The sequence below is a fragment of the Helianthus annuus genome, chromosome 4 (genome assembly GCF_002127325.2).
Source record: "Helianthus annuus cultivar XRQ/B chromosome 4, HanXRQr2.0-SUNRISE, whole genome shotgun sequence".
In the NCBI taxonomy this organism is placed as follows: domain Eukaryota; kingdom Viridiplantae; phylum Streptophyta; class Magnoliopsida; order Asterales; family Asteraceae; genus Helianthus; species Helianthus annuus.
Window position 1 is genome coordinate 64,336,103 of NC_035436.2, and position 19,934 is coordinate 64,356,036.

General features: G+C 42.1%; 1 protein-coding gene across 1 annotated transcript; it reads left to right on the forward strand.

Annotated features, from left to right (window-relative positions):
• Positions 1-5,931: 5,931 nt before the first annotated feature.
• Positions 5,932-7,263, forward strand: LOC110892981 (vegetative cell wall protein gp1-like). The gene has a single exon (XM_022140107.1). It carries the CDS (start codon positions 5,932-5,934, stop codon positions 7,261-7,263), a length of 1,332 nt encoding a protein of 443 aa, XP_021995799.1.
• Positions 7,264-19,934: the final 12,671 nt, after the last annotated feature.

Here is a 19,934-nt window from a genome sequence, read left to right on the forward strand (position 1 = left end):
GATAAAGATAAGCGTAAACCTATTCAATTATATGGCCTTACAATATCCCCCTAAGTTTATGCTGTCTTTTATCAAACTGTTGTCTTCATCATGTCTCTATGGGAAGATACTTCATGTCTTCATTCTCAAACTTGGGTCTTTTGTTCTACTTAATCATGATCAGCTTTACTTGAAAATCTTGTTGAAAAGAATGTAAGAGGAGGATTCTCATCAGCTATTTTCTTTGTCAATCTTTTCTCTTTCAGGCAAGTTCGCAGGTACTTCTTCAAATGTACTATCACTGCCAGATGATGACTCGTATCTGGTTCTTCTGACTCAGGCACATCTTGTTGTTGTGATGCTTCATGCTTTGTCAGCAGCCAACAATATCTCAATCTTCAACAACCCCTGTTTTTTGATTTGAATTAAATTCTGCACATGCTCAGAAATTCATAAGCAAACATTTATGTGCAACAGAGGAAAGTACCACATGAACACTTGGCACATCCAAGTACTGGCACTCAGATTTCACAATTTAAATTTCACTTAATTTTTAAATGGTCAATCAAATCTTCAAGAACAGTTAAATTTTTGATAAAACAAATAAACACTCTATTTTTGGATTTTTTGAATTTTCTATTATTTTTTTTTGAATTTATAAATATAAGCATATAAACATAACACAAATAAACAAAGAAACTAATATACATTTATAATTGCAGTGGGATCAAATCACAGTGTTTTGGGTCAGACTACACTTATCAACACTGATTTACTTTGGATGATCCGAGTGATTCCCAGTATGTTTGTCCACTTAAACCTATCTTCTTAGGCCTTTTCAATATAACGGTCTCTAACTAATTTATCATGTTTTGGTTTATTTAATATGAACACCCAAACAAATCACAATCAATTCCATGAATTTTAACTCTATCATGAATGCAGTTTTCCTACCACATATTTTCACCAGCCTGTTCTATGATTCTGAAACCTTGACTGGGATTTGGTTGGGAAAAGAACAGAATAGATCATTTGCAGAGAGATGGATATAATATGCAGATCAAATGAATTTTTCAAATTGATATAGGTTTTTTGGGTTTCTTTTGGGCACTAGAGGACCTCTTTCGGGTGTAATTGATCTATAGTGCGACAATGTATAACTAGGTCAGCATGTATCTGGATGCAACAGAAGCTAATGTTGCCTAGCACCTCCAGGTCTTTGCTCACGCAAAACAAAGAAGATACACGAGTTTTTCAGAAAAGATTTCAGAACTAGAACAAAATTGTGTGTATCGGGATAAAGCCTAATTCCAAAGTAATGCTCTTTCCTGAGGTCATAATGTAATTTTATGTTCTACACAGAACCAGTCAAAGTTTCCAGCCATCAGGATAAAGCCTACCAACATATCGCTCTAGAGTCGGACCATTTCAATATTAGTCTTACATGAAATCTCATTAACTTATTTATTTTATCATTTTTAAAGCACGTATAAATAAAATAACTTATCAAGTTAACATATGTATCAATTTTCATGCTCGACAAACAAGTTACACATTTAAGCGCACAAGTGTACATGCATAGTCTAAATTCCTACTATCATGTCAACACTTAACATATTATCATATACACATATCTAAATCACATAACACATTTTTAACTCATAAGGTTCACCCATAAATAACCCATGCTAGTGCACATTGTAAAACGCGTATTTTAGTGATTCAGTAACATTTTCGGGCATCGAAAGTCACGTATGACTAACCAACCACCAAGTTGTGACAACCCTCACAATCACAGGTATCCGTACACCTAATTAATATTTAATTTGTGCTTAATGACTGTGCTTGATTACAACTGTGATTAAACTGCTTTCTGTTTTCTGTTACATACATATGCATCACATTTCATACTGTCACTTCATTTATTTCATATAAAACTTAGTGACAAACTTGATACACAAAGCACAGTTAGCACAGTGAGCGGATAACCCAGAAAACATGCTGACAATGCCAGCACCTAGACAGACAATGTTATTGAGGCTAGTATGAGCCAGAGACAGGGTACTACACTAGTAGGGAGTGTAGGGAAGTGAGGGCCATAAAACTGCGTCACTAGGTGATAGTTATAGTGCCGGGAAGTGCCTATAACACACTCTAAATGCTAAATGCAGAATTCTGCACTTAATAACAAAATTCAGCATTTAATTTTGCTAGCAAGGTGCAAAAACTTGACAAAATGGTCCTAGATACTTTCCAAAGTGTCGGGAATTAAAAGTGTCACTAAAAGTATTATAAAAGACACCTTATGGATTAATTAAGCACTTTAAGGAACAACACCCAACCGAACAACCGGACTTTACCCGGAACACAAAAATATTGTCAAACACATTGTTTTTATTTTTCTAAGCTAGTTAGGGTCCCCGAACACCCTAACACACTATATATTTCATAACACACCATAATACACTAACTAAACACTTGATTCCTAACTAAACTAGTAACTAAACATTGAGACCCAACCCTATACCCCCCCCTTTTTGGAGCCGGTTACAATGGGTGTCCCCACCCATGGATTTGTTCCAATATTTTATTTGATCATGTTGATGGTTTGGGAACATATTACACATGAGATAATAATGTGTTGAAGTCTATAAGTATTAACCTTAAGACCATCACTCTCTCACTTCACAACACACTTTCAAACTCAACTCTTCTCCTCTCCTCCTTGCTTGTTTTGGCCGAAACCACCCACAACCACCATCATCATCATCAAGTTTCTTTCATGCAATCTTTAGTGATCCAAGGGTGTTACTGATCATACAAACAAGCTCGGTGTGTTCGGAAGCTCAAGGACCTCTCTCATCTTCTTTTATCCACCACATTTCATCACTTGAACTCCCCTAGCCTTGAGCTAGTGGTAAGAACTTAGATCCTTACATTTTCATCTTGTTTTTAGTGGTTAATGATGTTTAATGATAAAAAAGATAAGAACTTTAATGAATCTTATGAAGAAGTCTTGAACATAAACTAACTAAGTAATAAAGTATGGTTAAAAGATGAAGAAATCATGATATTCTTGTGTTGTGATGCTTGTTGATTATTGTTTGCTAGTAGAAGTGGTATGGATCATCATATGGACTTGCTAGATCATGATTAAACACATGATCTAGCAAGATGAGAAAGATAAAATGTTGTAGGATGATGGAATCATCCACACATAAATTATGAACTTGAATAAATGGATGTTTTCTTGAAAAATAAAGATCAAAGTAGGTTATAATCTTGTAAATCTATTGATCCATGAGTGGTTTTTCGAAAGAACCAAGTGAAAAGTGTGAGTTTCGTTAAAACTTGGATCTTACATAAACTTAACACATTTTTGGTGGATAAACAAGTGTAGAAACACTTGTGTAATAAGAAAATTTCACAAAGAAATATTTTTAGAAAATATGACTAGAAGTTGTGAATATTCAAACTCTAAAAATGAAGTTTTTAAGGAACTAATCACATTTTTAAAGGTAACAAGACTTACTAAGTACGCTAGTAAGTTACAACATACTTTTATAAATTTTCGAGTTCATAAGTTTATAGTTTATGCTTGTTTTTGACAAGTTGTTAAATAGAGATTGTATGTTGATGATTGAGGATTGTTTGAATGAATTTTTGAACAGAAAATGATATGCTAGTAAGCATGGACGCCTCCATTTACAAAGGAAACTGTAGAGAATTTTTTCTAAAATTCCAACACTTAGAAAATATTTTTCTAGCAAGTGTTTCAATTATATTTTTAACCTTGTTTTCAAAATAAACTTCGCCATGATTTTTATTAAAAAAATACTAAGTGCCGGAGGTTGATTTTCGTAAATAAAATTTGATAAATATATATTTAGAATATATATTTTATACTAAAACTCTTGTGTGATTATTTGTTTATTTTGTGAACTAGTTATATTATTTTTAGGGTAAAATAATAGAACTTATATATACCATGAAATTTCGACTCCAAAATAATACCAAAAACTCTCACGAAATAAATATTTAAGTTACGCAAGTATTGTTGCAATACGTCACGCTAAAATGTAACTTATGTAATATTTCAGAAAAATACTTTTACACGTATATTTTTTTTGGTAACATATTATTTTGGTAAATTTATGAAGAAAAATATAATATTTTGGGAAAAATATATATATTTTGAATTAAGATGTTTTAAGACAAGTAATTTAAATATAATTTTCTAAGTGGGACTTAAAATATATCTTTCGGAATTACAAGTGTACATGTATAAATACCCTCATCCTTGGGAAAGAAATACACATATAAAATACTTGAGAAGTGTGGATACGAAATAGTTGCCTAACTATTTTTCCTAAAAACAAAAGTTAAGTTAAAATAATTATTGTTATTTTAACAAGTAGTCACAAGCTCGGGATAATATCAAAGTAATGCGACTCAGAACATTAAACGTTAAACCAAGGCATGACCCGTTCGTCTAATAGACATTAGTACGTTGTAGGTCGCCAGGTAGCTGATCGAGTTTGAGATTGACGTTACAGGATACGCACTTCTGTGAGTTCATGTCCCCCTTTTCTCTTTACTGTTTTCAGTTTTATACTTCGGGGGTGAAATACATGCGACAACTATTACAGACATTTATTTACATGGTATGGTTAGCGTAGGGATGGTTTTTACTACTAGATCATGTGAAGGGTGGGTACAACACTTAAGGCCATCAATCCTCGTTGTTAGGATCGAGGGACACAAGAGTGATAGATCTATTTGGGTGTAGCGAGCCCACACCCATGAGGCCGGGGCGGCCCATAGAGGTGACTGTGTCTTACAGCCGAAGCCCGGTAACAAATTTGCTAGGTTTGAGTCTTCCTGCACCTTTTCACACATACCAGTGGCTTTGCAACCCATTGGTGATTTCTTTTTCCCTATTGCTACATACCAGGGACTTTTATTCATACTTTTAAAGGTTTATACATACTCACTTTTACATGAACTCGCTCAACTTTTGTTGATTTTTCAAACTACATGTATTTCAGGAAATTAATGGATCTGGCGAAGTGTGCAATTGTGTCAAGCTGCGTAGTGAATAACGATGTCATCCAGGTTTAGGAGGTGTAACCCTTACCTGGACGGGTTACATGTCTTTAAACCATGTTTTTATTCAAGTCTTTTGTTGTGTCATGTGAACACGTTTTAATTATGTCATGGTTGTAACTTGTTTTATGTGTCGACGTTTTAAATGATGATGTTGTGGTAACTTTAAATTTAATGAATGGATGATCATCATGTGTTTTATTATCATATAGCATTGTTATGATTGTTGCTATGGCATTAAGAAGTCACACCAAAATAAACCCACGCTTCCGCAAAACCCAGGGTGTGACAGCTTGGTATCAGAGCCTCGATCATAGCGAACTAGGATTCCTTCTCGAGTCTAGACTATGATCACTAGGGCTCTCATGAAAACATTTTTACATTGCATACACTAAACGTCCAGATCCAGGATACAAAATATTTTTACAAACAAAAAGACACAAATACACTTTTAAAAAAAATTATATTTCAGTCTTAGAGACTGAGGGAGTTCAGTCTTAGAGACTGAAGGAGTTCAGCCTTAGAGGCTGGGGAGGTTCAGTCTTAGAGACTGGGGAAGTTCGGTCTTAGAGACTGAGGGAGTTCAATCTTAGAGACTGAGGGAGGTTCAGTCTTAGAGACTGAGGGGTTCAATCTTAGAGATTGGGGAGGTTTAGTCTTAGAGACTGGGAGGTTGGTCTTAGAGACCAGGGAGTTAGTCTGAGATACTACGAAGTTCAGTCTGAGAGGCTGGGAGGGGTAGTCTGGGGAGACTAGGAGGATTTCTTGCTTGCATTATTGTGACTTACATGTTTATTTGATTTTATGTTGATATATATGCATATGTGTGGTTGTGTTACAGACACCATGCCATCATCCTCAGATACTGGAGTATCGGACACTTTGGATCCTTTAGCGATTGTGTCGGACGATGAGATTTTGTCAGAGAGTGAGGTGTACACGTCAGACACTACTAGCACGGATGAGGATGATTTCCAACTGTTTGCTCTTCCTGATTTTGGAGATGATATTCCTATTGCTGATGGCCCTTTCGGTGGTGACCTACCTCTTCTCCAGGTCCCTGCTCCTCTACCGCTTGCCGTAGTTCCTCTCGAGGATCTGCCTCATGATGAGGTCGCTGATGATGACATCGATTTGTTCCTAGAGGGTCCCCCGAAGGGTGACCAAGATGGAGTGGCCCTCATGGATGCCGATGTCCCTTTTGCTGATGATCCTGTTGTCGACCCTGTTGTTCCTTTGGCTGAGATTCCTGCTGATGTGCCCATTGCTGATCCTTTCGTTCCAGTTGAGGCTCCCATTGAGGAGGCTCCTTTTGATCCATTTGGTCCTCACTCATTCGAGTCTGTAGCATCCGCTTCACCGCACGCCCAGGGCGTACAGCTCTATTCCTCTGATTCCGACTCAGATATGGCGATGTCGGCTGCGCCTCTCATTTTCCTCGATGATGACCCAGAGCCAGAGGTTGAGTTTTTGCCTGATGAGCCTGCTCCTGTTGGTACGAAGCCGGTCATTGCTTATGACCCCATTGAGGCCCCAGTTGTTGCACATTTGCCAGACCTTTTACCTGAGCCCGGTCATGTCGATATGCCAGACATAGCACCACCTGTCATTGTTGCGCCTGTCGAGTTACCCCCGATTCCTGATGCTCCTGTTATTGACGCACCCATTATTGCACCGGTAGTACCTGTTTCAGCCCCTGTGCATGCTGACCATGCACCGTTTGCTTCTCACATTGATCCTCGTTATGCTGACACCCACAACGGGTGGATCGAGGATGATGATGACTACCCACCATTTGTGCTACCTATCACTCCTCCCGTAGCACCTGTTTCAGCACCTACTGAGATTCCATTGTTCCACCCACACACCTCTAACGTCCATTGCACTGATCTTCCCATCACATTCCTCCAGGACATTCCGCCACCTCGTCCTGGGGAGGGTTCATCGAGGCAGCCGCCTGTTTTTGTTCCACCTGTACCGTCATCACTTCTGTTCATGTCCCAGTTCCCTCACACTGCACCATCTTTCATACCTTCGGGCGAGCCGTTTCTGTGGGCTTCACCCAATGTTATGCCATTATCGGACCCGTACCACCCTTATCACGTGGGGTACTCGACAGAGGACATACTCATCTCTCTACAGCTACAACAGGATGCACTGAGTCGTCGCATTCATTAGTTAGAGAGAGCTCCACGTCCTCCGTGCCACTGTCAGACACCTTTTGCTGCACCGCACACTCCCCTTCCGTTCCCCCCCGATTCGGATGTTCGTTTCTTACATCTGAGCAACAGATTGCCTATTTGTTGCGCGTCATTCGTGCCTTAGAGGAGGATTGGGTGCACATGTGCCGGTTGCTTTTCTCTCATCTTCCTCCTCCTCCTCCTCCATCAGCATAGACATTTTTGGTTTGATGCAGCTAGATCATTTTGGTGAGAAAGTCGCGATTAGGCCAGCTTGCAAAGACTTTTTGGAGGACCACGCTTTTGTACATGATTTGTGTAGACAGATTGTGTTTTTGGGGGTGATGTAACCCCATGATCTTATTTTGATATGTGATGTACTATAAAACGTGTAAAAACAATATGGTGGTCATGATTAATGAAAGCCCAATGGCAACGTTCTCACAACATGCTTTGTTGAGTTATTTGTTTTAAATATTGTAACATGGGATGTTATGCGATTGATGGATGATACTATATATGCATATTTATTATACTTACTATGACCTGACCTACATGATCATCTTTTAGAAGATGCCTCCACGACGCAACGCGCGCATGCCCATTACTGAGGCGGAACTCCAAGGGATAATCGTCGCGGCTATAGCTAAGTATGCGGCCTCCCAAGCAGAAACAAGCAGGAAGACTTCGAACAACAACAACAACAACAACAACAACAACGGCAATAACAATCCACCCAATGGTTATGTTAAGACGCTTGAGACATATTACGATACATTTGGATATTTCTAGCACGTCCGCTGATACCATCTGCAAATACTAACGTATGTGCAAGGTGCACCTACAAGCAATTCCTCGACTGTAAGCCCGTAAATTTCGACGACACTGGAGGTGCTGTTGTGTTTGTCAATTGGGCTGAAAAGATAGATTCTGTCCTAAGAATGAGCAAGTGTGCTCCTGAGCAACAAGTGACATACATTTCAGGGCTGTTTTTGGATGGTGCCCTATCGTGGTGGAATCTGCAAGTGCAAACTTTGGGTGAAGCGGCGACTTATGCGCTAACTTGGAATGAGCTGAAAGAGCTCATGAGGAAGAAGTACTGCCCGCGAGCTGAAATACAGAAGCTAGAAACTGAGTTCTGGCACCTAAATATGGAGGGTCCTAAGATTGTAGAATATGTTCAAAGGTTTCATGATTTGTCCCATGTGGTGCCGTACATGGTCACGCCCGAATTTAAACGCATTGAGCGCTTCATCTGGGGATTGGCACTCCAGATCATGAGCATGGTTACCACGTCCAAGCCTGCAACGATCACGGAAGTCATCGATCTCAGTGTGGCACTTACTGAGGAAGCTATTAGGTTGAACAAGTTTTCAATCTCTGAGCCAAAGAAGAAGGAGACTCATGTGGAGTCGTCTGGTGAAAACAAACGGAAATTTTCCAACTTCAAGCAAGGTACCAGCAGTTCAAACAAAAAGGGTGAGACAAGCACACCGGCCAGGGCTAAAACTGGTGCTGAGAACAAAGGAAAGGGGTACATGGGCACTCTGCCCAAGTGTGAGGTATGCCAGCGCCATCATTCCGGCCAGTGCAGATTAAGGAAGTGTGAGTCATGTGGGAAGAACGACCATTTGAAGGATACATGTTGGGCCAGAACTGGTGCTAGGCGTGGTGGTAATCGAGGCTATGGGAATGGTAATGGAAACCGCCAACAGGGAGGAAATGGCGGAAATGGAAACCGTGGAAATTTTACAAACCAAGCTGGGAGTGGAAATCGCAACCAAAACAACGCTCAAGGTAGAAATGGAAATGGGAATGGTAATGGTTGAGGACCGGGGTGTTTCAATTGTGGTGACGTCGGGCACTTTAAAAGGGAATGCCCGAAACTGAACCAAGTGCAAGGAAGAATCTTCAACATTGGTGCAAGGGAAGCGCGCCAGGATCCAAACGTTGTCACTGGTACGTTCCCTATAAATCAATGCTTTACATCTATTCTGTTTGATACTGGTGCCGATTATAGTTTCGTATCGTTAGAATTTAAGAATATGCTTGGGTTAACTGCTAGTAAGTCAGACATTCCGTACTCAATCGAACTGGCTAATGGGAAACTAGTCGAAACGAATGAAGTCATCAGAGGATGCGTGATCGAGTTGGGAGAACACGAGTTCACGCTAGATCTACTACCAGTCGAGTTGGGAAGCTTCGGCGTGGTAGTAGGGATGGATTGGTTATCGAGCAAAAAAGCCGAGATTGTTTGCCACGAGAAGACCATCCGCATCCCAATGGCAGATGGAGAGACGATCGTAGTCCATGGAGAAAAGCGCGATACGCCTCTAAAGATCATTAGCTGTTTGAAAGCTAGAAAGTGTTTAAAGAAAGGATGTGTTGCCTTCTTGGCACATATCGTAGATAAAGAAGCCGCTGAGCCAAAGATCGAAGACATTCCAGTCGTAAAAGAATATCCTGAAGTCTTTCCAGAAGACTTGCCATGATTACCGCCGCAAAGACAAGTCGAGTTCCACATTGACTTAGTTCCAGGCGCCGCGCCTGTGGCTAAGGCACCCTACCGACTTGCGCCTTCGGAGATGTGACAACTCGAAATTCGAACCTAACTTGTATAACGTTACGTGCTTATGTGATGCTTTGATTTAATGATATGTTATGTTAAATGTTACGTTTTATTATGATAAGCGTTATGAGATTGTAGTGTGTTAAACATACGTGTAACATATATGGATTGTACAATGTATAACCAAACCGCACAACATAAATGAAGAGCACAACATCCACCCGATCGCACAAGCCCTTTGGGCCGTGTTACTTACATCCGAATCATGGGCAGCCCATTGGGGGTTCGGCCCACTCCTTATTTGGATCGCATAACACATGTGAGGATGTTTAATCCTCATTTGTCACAACAACACTATCACACACAAGAAACCCTAGACGACTCTCTCTCTCTCTTGTTTTGCTTGGAAGCCGACGGCACCAAGATTACAAGTTGGATCAATTCTTATTCACCCTCTTTGATATCGGTTAGTGTTTGATATTGATATCTTGTTAAATGATGTGTGATTACATGATTTTATTAAAACCGATTAGGATCGTATATGTGATTTTAAGCTAAACCGATTTGATGTTGCTATGCCTTGCATGCGAGTTGATGATGTTTGATTTCTGTTGATGTTCTTGCTATTTGGATTGCTTAAATGTCATGTATGATTTACATATGGATTGATGATCTTGTGATATTACCGAATAAATAGGCAATCGGCTGTGATATGAATTGAACCCGAATGTTATGTAAAGTTCTAGGGTTAATTCAATTAAATGATATGGAATAGATTAGTGTTCATGTTTTGTTCGATTAGGGTTCATGTGATTTGGATGTAACAGCCATGTTTTGATCGATGATTGCTAGATAGAAACTGTTAATTGATTTTTAGTAAACTTGGAAACCTTGAATTAGTGTAACCGATTTGCTTAAATCATGGAAGTTGGTTAATCAATCGCACAAGAGTTAATACACAAGCCCACTCGTACAAGGTCTCTTGGTCGCACAAGAGGCCCATTCGCACAAGCTGACCCGATCACACAAGTCGTCCGGCCGCACAAGATGTCTTGGTCGCACAAGGGTTACCGGATCGTACATGTTTAACCGATTGGGCCTCAAGCCCAATCCTAATCGCACAACCTAACCGGGTCGCACAAGATAATTAAATCGCACAAGTTATATTTCTTGATAGTTTTTGGGCCGCTCATGCATGCTGAATGTTTATATACTGTTGGGCCTTGAAGCCCAAGTCACAGCGCACAACCCGATCGGATCGCACAATCCAATCAGGATCGCACAAGGCCGTCCGAACGCACAAGATCACTACGTGTTGTTGGGCCGAGACCTTTATGTTTGATTTGTTATATGTTGGGCCAGTTATTATTGGGCTTCTTGATATTACTTGACTGCTAAGATGTTGCCATGAACAATACGTATTAGTAACGTGTTAACTTGTATGTTTTATACGTGCATTACGTGAAGTCAAAACCTGACTTGTGTGGTAACCCTGTTAGGACGTGGTTGACCACTGTTAGTTCAAGAACCCTCTTCTTTGTGTATCTGCCGAGCAAACCAAGGTGAGTTCACACAGCCAAGGCATGGGATTCCCGGGTTGGGAATTGGGTTGGAATGTTTGATATGGAATGATTACTCGTACTTACGCAATCACTAGACTATAGACCATCGTCCTCAGGATAGTCAGGACACTTACGTAAATCCTACGTAAACTAGTATCTACCATTGTCTCCCGGGTCGGGAGGACACTTACGTAAATCCTACGTAACCTAATACCCACTACTGTCTTCCGGGTCGGAAGGACACTTACGTAAATCCTGCGTAAACCCCACACGTACCACTGTCCTCGGGGAAGGGCACTCACGTAAATCCTGCGTGACCTAGTACGTATTCCTATTCTCGGATTAAGAAGAACACATGGTTACAATTAGTCTAGTAAGTACCCTAATGGGAATCCCCCATTATAGAGAATAATTGTGAGAATCCCTTACCAGTAGTATATACTTGCATGGGAAGCCCCCACTAGATGAACTTACGCATTACTGTTACGAACTTACTTTCTGTGAACTCGCTTAACTAGTTGTTGATTATTTGCTGCATGCCTTGCAGGGCCTTAGGTACATTATGGAGCTTGCACAAGGAGGAGCAGGTCGTTGTGGGCAGAGGATCGTGAATGCTATTTGAACACTTATGATATTTCACACATTAATACTTATGCTTGAGTTTTTACATTAATGCTTCCGCTATACTCAACTATGTTGGTTTGATAAACACCTTTCGTATTGATGGATAACTTTTACTATATATATTTACATGTTCAATATGATTGGTGGCTTGATCCTGGTCAGTCACGCTCCCAAGCGGTGATACTCCGCGTGTGGATTTTGGGGGTGTGACAGATTGGTATCAGAGCCATTGGTTATAGAGAACTAGGTTTTAATATGGGAAAACGTTTTTATTAAAACCAGACTATAACCAGAACAGTGCTCTCAACGATCCACAACGACGCTTCGCTCCACGTGCAAGACTCGACATCCTAGGTAATAAGGTTTATGTTTATTGCCTGTTTGCTAGAACTGCTTAGAACTTTGCTCGCATTACGCTTAGATACACATGACTTTATTACATGAGGATACCTACGTGCTTACGCTTTTCTGTCATCGCCCTACTCGCGAACCACTCTCACTTACGTTACTTTTACTATGAAGATCATGTCTGGACGAATTAACATGACTCAAGCCCAGCTAGAGGCTCTCGTTCAAGCTCAAGTTGCTGCGGCACTTGCAGCTGCTCAAGCAGGTAGTATATCCTGTAGTCATAACTTACACTAGGATCTTTAGATCCTACACTCCTAAACTAGCCATTGTATTTAAACTTTGCCCTATTCGTACACAATAGGTCAACCAGCGCAGCAGCAAGTTTGCACCTTTAAGAACTTCATGGAATGTCGTCCAAGTACTTTCAGCGGCACAGAGGGGGCAGTGGGACTCCTCCACTGGTTTGAAAAGCTCGAGTCTGTGTTCGAGATGTGTGAATGCCCTGAGGCTCGCAGGGTGAAATACGCCACTGGCACGCTAGAAGGAATAGCACTAACTTGGTGGAACGCCCAAGTTCAGATTTTAGGGTTGGCAGCTGCTAACGCCACACCGTGGAACGATTTCAAGGAACTCATCAAGCGTGAGTACTGCACGCGTGACGACATTCACAAGCTGGAAAATGAGTTTTATCATTTGAAGATGACGGGGTCAGAGATAGAAGCTTACACGAAGCGGTCGAACGAACTGGCTATTTTGTGTCCTACCATGGTGGACCCTCCCATCAAACGCATCGAATTGTACCTCAAGGGTCTAGCCTCAGAAATTCAGAGCCATGTTACATCGGCTAACCTCGACAACATTCAGGATATCCAGCGTCTTGCTCATCGCCTCACGGATCAAGCGGTGGAACAAAACAAGTTGCCCAAACGCATCAGTGCCACCACTTCAGCCGCTACTCCCACTACACCCAGTGACAACAAAAGAAAGTGGGATGGGGATTCAAGCAAAGGTTCAGCAACAGTTCAATCCCAAGCTCAGCAGCAGAAGATTGATCACTACCAGAGTCCTGGTCAGCAATCCTCTGGTGGTCATAGACAGAGAAGGTATCAAGGGTTTCACCCTAAGTGTCACAACTGCAACAGGCATCACAGCGGCAAGTGCAACAAGGGTCGTTGTCAAAGATGTCTCAAGATGGGTCACGAGGCCAAAGACTGCAGGAGCCCACGGCCTGCAAATCAGAACCAGCAACCGCAACAACCAACTCCACAGAACCCACAGCAGCAGCAGCCACAGCGTGGAAACCGGGGATGTTTCCAGTGTGGGGCTGAAGGTCATTTCAAACGCGATTGTCCTCAGTTGAACCAGAATCGCAACAACAATAACCAGGGCAACGGGAACAACAACAACGGTGGAAACAACAACAACAATGGCAACGAGGCAAGGGGTCGAGCTTTCGTGCTAGGGCGAGGAGACGCAATGAACGATCCCAATGTAGTTATGGGTAAGTTTCTCCTCGACGATATTTATGTTTCTGTTTTATTTGATTCGGGTGCGGATACAAGTTATATTTCTGTGAAAGCTAGTAAATTGTTAAAACGTACATCAACACCCCTAAGCACCAAACATGTCGTAGAGCTAGCTAATGGTAAGAGTTTAGAAGCCACGCAGATAGTCAGGGGTTGTAGTATTGTCTTAGCCGGTCAAACTTTCTCCATCGACCTTATTCCCATAGTCTTGGGAAGTTTTGATATCGTTATTGGGATGGATTGGTTATCCCAACATCAGGCAGAGATCTTATGTAGTGAGAAGATTATTCGCATTCCACGTTCTGGTTAGGAACCTCTCGAAGTCCAAGGCGACAAGAGTGGTGCTGTGGTCGGCATCATCTCTTTCTTAAAGGCGTAGAAATGCTTACGAAAGGGGCACACTGCCATACTGGCACTCGTTACAGACGCATCAGCAAAGGAAAAGAAATTGGAGGATATCCCAATTGTTCGCGACTACCCTCAGGTGTTTCCTGAAGACTTACCTGGCTTACCGCCTCACCGTCAGGTCGAATTTCAAATCGAGCTCGCTCCAGGAGCAGCACCCATAGCTCGCGCACCATATCGTCTAGCTCCATCAGAATTGGAGGAACTGTCAAAGCAGCTACAAGAGCTTTTGGAAAAGGGCTTCATTCGTCCAAGCTCTTCGCCATGGGGAGCTCCAGTACTATTTGTGAAAAAGAAAGACGGTACGTTCAGGATGTGCATAGATTACCGTGAACTTAACAAGGTAACGGTGAAGAACCGTTATCCTCTTCCACGCATAGACGACTTATTCGACCAGTTGCAAGGGTCGTGTTATTACTCCAAGATAGATTTGAGGTCTGGCTATCATCAGCTGAGAGTCCGGGATGAGGACGTCTCCAAAACCGCATTCAGAACTCGTTATGGCCACTACGAGTTTCTTGTCATGCCGTTCGGGTTAACGAACGCACCTGCCGTATTTATGGACCTTATGAACAGGGTGTGCAAACCCTATCTTGACAAGTTCGTCATAGTTTTCATCGACGACATTCTGATCTACTCCAAGGGTCAGGAGGAGCACGAGCAGCACCTACGCCTTATTTTGGAACTCCTACGGAAGGAACAGCTGTACGCTAAGTTTTCGAAATGCGACTTCTGGCTTCGTGAAGTCCACTTCTTAGGCCATGTGGTGAACAAGGATGGGATCCATGTCGATCCGTCCAAGGTAGACTCGATCAGGAACTGGCCTGCACCACGTACGCCAACGGAAATACTCCAATTTTTGGGTTTGGCGGGTTACTACAGACGATTTATCAAGGATTTCTCAAAGATTGCTCAACCGCTCACGCTACTGACACAGAAGGGTGTCACCTACCGTTGGGGAGATCCCCAGGAAACTGCTTTTCAACACCTAAAGGATAGACTTTGCAGTGCACCTATCCTCTCTTTGCCAGAGGGCACAGATGACTTCGTGGTTTATTGTGATGCATCCATTCGGGGACTTGGATGTGTGTTAATGCAGCGCGACAAGGTCATTGCTTACGCTTCGCGACAACTTAAGATTCATGAACGGAACTACACGATGCACGATTTAGAACTGGGAGCTGTTGTTTTCGCGCTTAAGATATGGCGACACTACCTGTACGGTACCAGGTGCACGATTTACACCGATCACAGGAGTCTCAAGCATATTCTTAAGCAGAAGGATTTGAACATGCGTCAACGACGATGGGTTGAACTACTGAACGACTACGAATGCGCCATCAAGTACCATCCAGGCAAAGCCAATGTTGTGGCTGATGCCCTCAGTCGGAAAGACACTTTACCTCGGCGCGTGCGAGCGCTACCGCTTACGATTCAGTCTAGCCTTCCAGCACAGATACGAAATGCTCAGGTAGAAGCATTGAAGCCCGAAAATGTCAAAGCTGAAGCCTTACGCGGCTCACGACAACGTATGGAACAGAAGGCAGACGGTGCCTACTATGTAACGGGGCGTATTTGGGTCCCACTTTATGGCGGTCTACACGAACTTGTGATGGATGAAGCTCACAAGTCTCGTTACTCGGTACATCCAGGGTCGGATAAAATGTACCACGACATCAGAACTACTTATTGGTGGCCTAGCATGAAGGCCCATATCGCTACGTACGTTGGAAAGTGCTTGACCTGTGCGAGAGTCAAGGTGGAATACCAGAAACCAGCGGGCCTACTTCAACAACCCACAATACCACAATGGAAATGGGAAGAAATTTCCATGGATTTCGTTACAGGCCTACCTAGATCTCAGCGTGGGAATGATACCATATGGGTGATCGTGGATCGACTCACCAAGTCTGCACACTTCCTGGCTATAAAGGAAACGGATAAGTTCTGCACTCTCGCAGACGTCTATCTTAAAGAAGTTGTGTCAAGGCACGGGGTGCCCATCTCCATCATTTCGGATCGCAATGCACGATTCACGTCAGAGCTATGGCAAGCGATGCACAAATCTTTCGGCTCACGGTTAGACATGAGCACAGCATCTCATCCTCAGACGGATGGGCAGTCTGAGCGTACGATCCAAACTCTCGAAGACATGCTTCGGGCATGCGTTATCGATTTCGGCAACGGCTGGGAAAAGCATCTCCCTTTGGTGGAGTTCTCATATAATAACAGTTATCACACCAGCATACAAGCCGCTCCATTCGAGGCATTGTACGGACGTAAATGCCGGTCACCTCTCTGTTGGGCAGAGGTAGGGGATAGTCAGATCACGGGTCCAAAGATCGTAGTGGACGCCACGGAAAAGATTGCACAGATAAGACAACGCATGGCGGCAGCACGTGACCGTCAGAAAGCCTACGCGGATAAGCGTAGAAAGCCATTGGAATTTCAGGTCGGGGACCGGGTTTTACTCAAAGTTTCACCCTGGAAGGGTGTGGTACGTTTTGGCAAACGGGGCAAACTTAATCCGCGGTACGTTGGACCATTCGAAATCATTGAGAAAATCGGCAAGGTAGCCTACAGATTAAACCTACCAGCTGAACTCGGGGCAGTTCACAATGTCTTTCACGTGTCGAAACTGAAGAAGTGCCTATCAGATGAGACCCTTATCATTCCTTTCAAAGAACTCACTATCGACGAGCGGTTGCAGTTCGTCGAGGAGCCAGTTGAAATCACGGACCGGGATGTGAAGGTCCTCAAAAACAAGAGAATCCCTCTTGTTCGAGTACGTTGGAACTCCAAACGTGGCCCAGAGTACACCTGGGAACGTGAAGACAGGATGACAGAAAAGTACCCCCAGTTATTCGGAACCAATGCAACCACTACTGAGGCTGAAGCTACTACTTCGGAATTTCGGGACGAAATTCCAGATCAACGGGGGGAGGATGTGACACCCCAGGAAAAACCAGTGAATGATTGAACTTACCTAGCTTCCTCAGTGAGTGCATACCAAATTTCGGGACGAAATTTCTTTTTAGTTGGGGATAATGTGACAACTCGAAATTTGAACCTAACTTGTATAACGTTATGTGCTTATGTGATGCTTTGATTTAATGATATGTTATGTTAAATGTTACATTTTATTATGATAAGCGTTATGAGATTGTAGTGTGTTAAACATACATGTAACATATATGGATTGTACAATGTATAACCAAACCGCACAACATAAATGAAGAGCACAACATCCACCCGATCGCACAAGCCCTTTGGGCCGTGTTACTTACATCCGAATCATGGGCAGCCCATTGGGGGTTCGGCCCACTCCTTATTTGGATCGCATAACACATGTGAGGATGTTTAATCCTCATTTGTCACAACAACACTATCACACACAAGAAACCCTAGACGACTCTCTCTCTCTCTCGTTTTGCTTGGAAGCCGACGGTACCAAGATTACAAGTTGGATCAATTCTTATTCACCCTCTTTGATATCGGTTAGTGTCACGGCCCCCGACCCACCCTGGACGGAGTCGGGGCCCGCGAGGCAGTTCCCGTGGTATTTAATTTATGCGGCAGCGGAAGTCTTTTTATAACAGGATCTTTTATCCGTAAAATGCTCGTTTAATATATGATACAAAGTCTAAGGGATAAATCCCATAATGTACAATAGTTGATTTCACACAGAAATCTTTATTTTCCAAAACATGTTTTATTCATTTATTTACACTGAGCCACTTCTCTGAGTTTGATAGTGCTTTACTGCACTTTTTCTGGATCACACAGATCACCTGAAACATGTTTGAAAAAGGTTTTGTCAGCGGGGAAATACTGAGTGAATCATTATGTTTTTCTAAAACGACCCGTTAGTTATAATTTACAGTATTAAGAGCGATTACAATGTTTCTATCAACCAATTATCAAGAATGGGTATTTGTCACTCGATTCATTTCTGTGACTGTGGTCATACCACTATTGGGTCCCGTTGCCTAAATAGTGACGGTGTACTCACACAGAGTAATAATAACTCACATAGAGTAATATTCACTCACATAGAGTGATAATAACAGTAATGTGCACAATACCCCACATACCAGCTGTAATTTGGTGATTACAAAGACTTAATCCCTGTAATTATAACCTTGAAAATAATTTGAGGTATTGTAATACTTACTCACAAACTGTGAGAAAACCATTTAAAAAGGAGAATGACTCACATTGCAGATTAACGAGCAATAGATATAAGCCTACTGATTAGCCTTGCTTAAACCTAATTTAACACAATGCACACACACAGGTTAGTAACTAATACAACAATTACGTCAATTCACGAGATTAAACCTTCACAACGATTAATCAGTGCAATACTCGATAATTTAATCGGATTCACATCGAATAACAGAGCATAGTCCGAATTCGAACAGCACTCTAATATTCAAGTCGAAATCACGACGAATAATCAAAGTACAAGCTCAATTCAGCAGCACTCGGACTATCGTTGGATAGTTATAATCGATCGGACGTTGAATCGTAATAGCGATCGAGTTATTACCCTGATTGCGGCAGCGTTTCGATAATTGTGTGTGTGTTGGACGAATTCTGCTATAACTCAGCGTATACAGCGAGTTTCTTCGTCGTTCAAGTGCCAAAATTCAAGTCCCAACCCCCTCTATTTATACTGAAAATTTGACACCGTCGCGTAGCGCGAGGGGGTACCCTTATAGGCGTCGCGCTACGCGAGTGGTCACCCTACTTTCATAGAGTAGCCCTTCGTGCATGTAGGCTTGCTGTGTCGACAATTTTTCAATTTTCGAATTTTACAATTAGTTATGAGGATAATCGTTGGCTAGGGTTTATTCCCCCCTGAGTTTTAGGGGCCCTGATCCTGATTCTGATTGTTCTGGAAATTTTAGGGTTAGTGCAGGATTACTTGGGTTTCTTAATTAGGGTTTTCTTAATAGCTAATTACCATCCTAATTATGGATTTTAGTGGCAGTTGTTACATCCTCCCCACCTTTAGAAAAATCTCGTCCTCGAGATTTACTGGAATAGATGAGGGTACTTTTGCTTCATTTCCGATTCCAGTTCCCAAGTGTATTCTGGTCCTCTTCTTGAATTCCATTTGACTTTGACCAACACCAGTCGTTTGTGTTTGAGAAACTTGACTTTTTTATCTTCAATCTGTAGTGGTTTCTCTATAAACTTCAACTTTTCGTTCACCTCTACATCTTGAAGAGGTACTACCAGGGATTCGTCTGCTAAACATTTCTTAAGATTGGATACATGAAATACATCATGTACTCCAGCCAATTCTTCTGGTAGTTGTAAACGATAAGCAACTGGTCCTATTCGTTGAATCACGGAGAATGGTCCAACGTATCTTGGACTTAGCTTTCCTTTCTTACCGAATCATACTACTCCTTTCCAAGGAGAGACTTTTAAAAGTACCTTATCTCCTACTTGAAATTCTAAAGGCTTACGACGATTGTCTGCATAGCTCTTCTGACGATCTCGAGCTGTTTTCAGTCTTTCCTTGATCTGAGTTATCTTGTCAGTAGTTTCTTGTACAATTTCAGGACCTGATAATTGACTTTCTCCGATTTCTGCCCAACATACTGGAGTTCTGCACTTA

Excerpts from the sequence above, each read along its gene's own strand:
- LOC110892981 (XM_022140107.1), top strand. The coding sequence starts at position 5,932 with ATGCCATCATCCTCAGATACTGGAGTATCGGACACTTTGGATCCTTTA.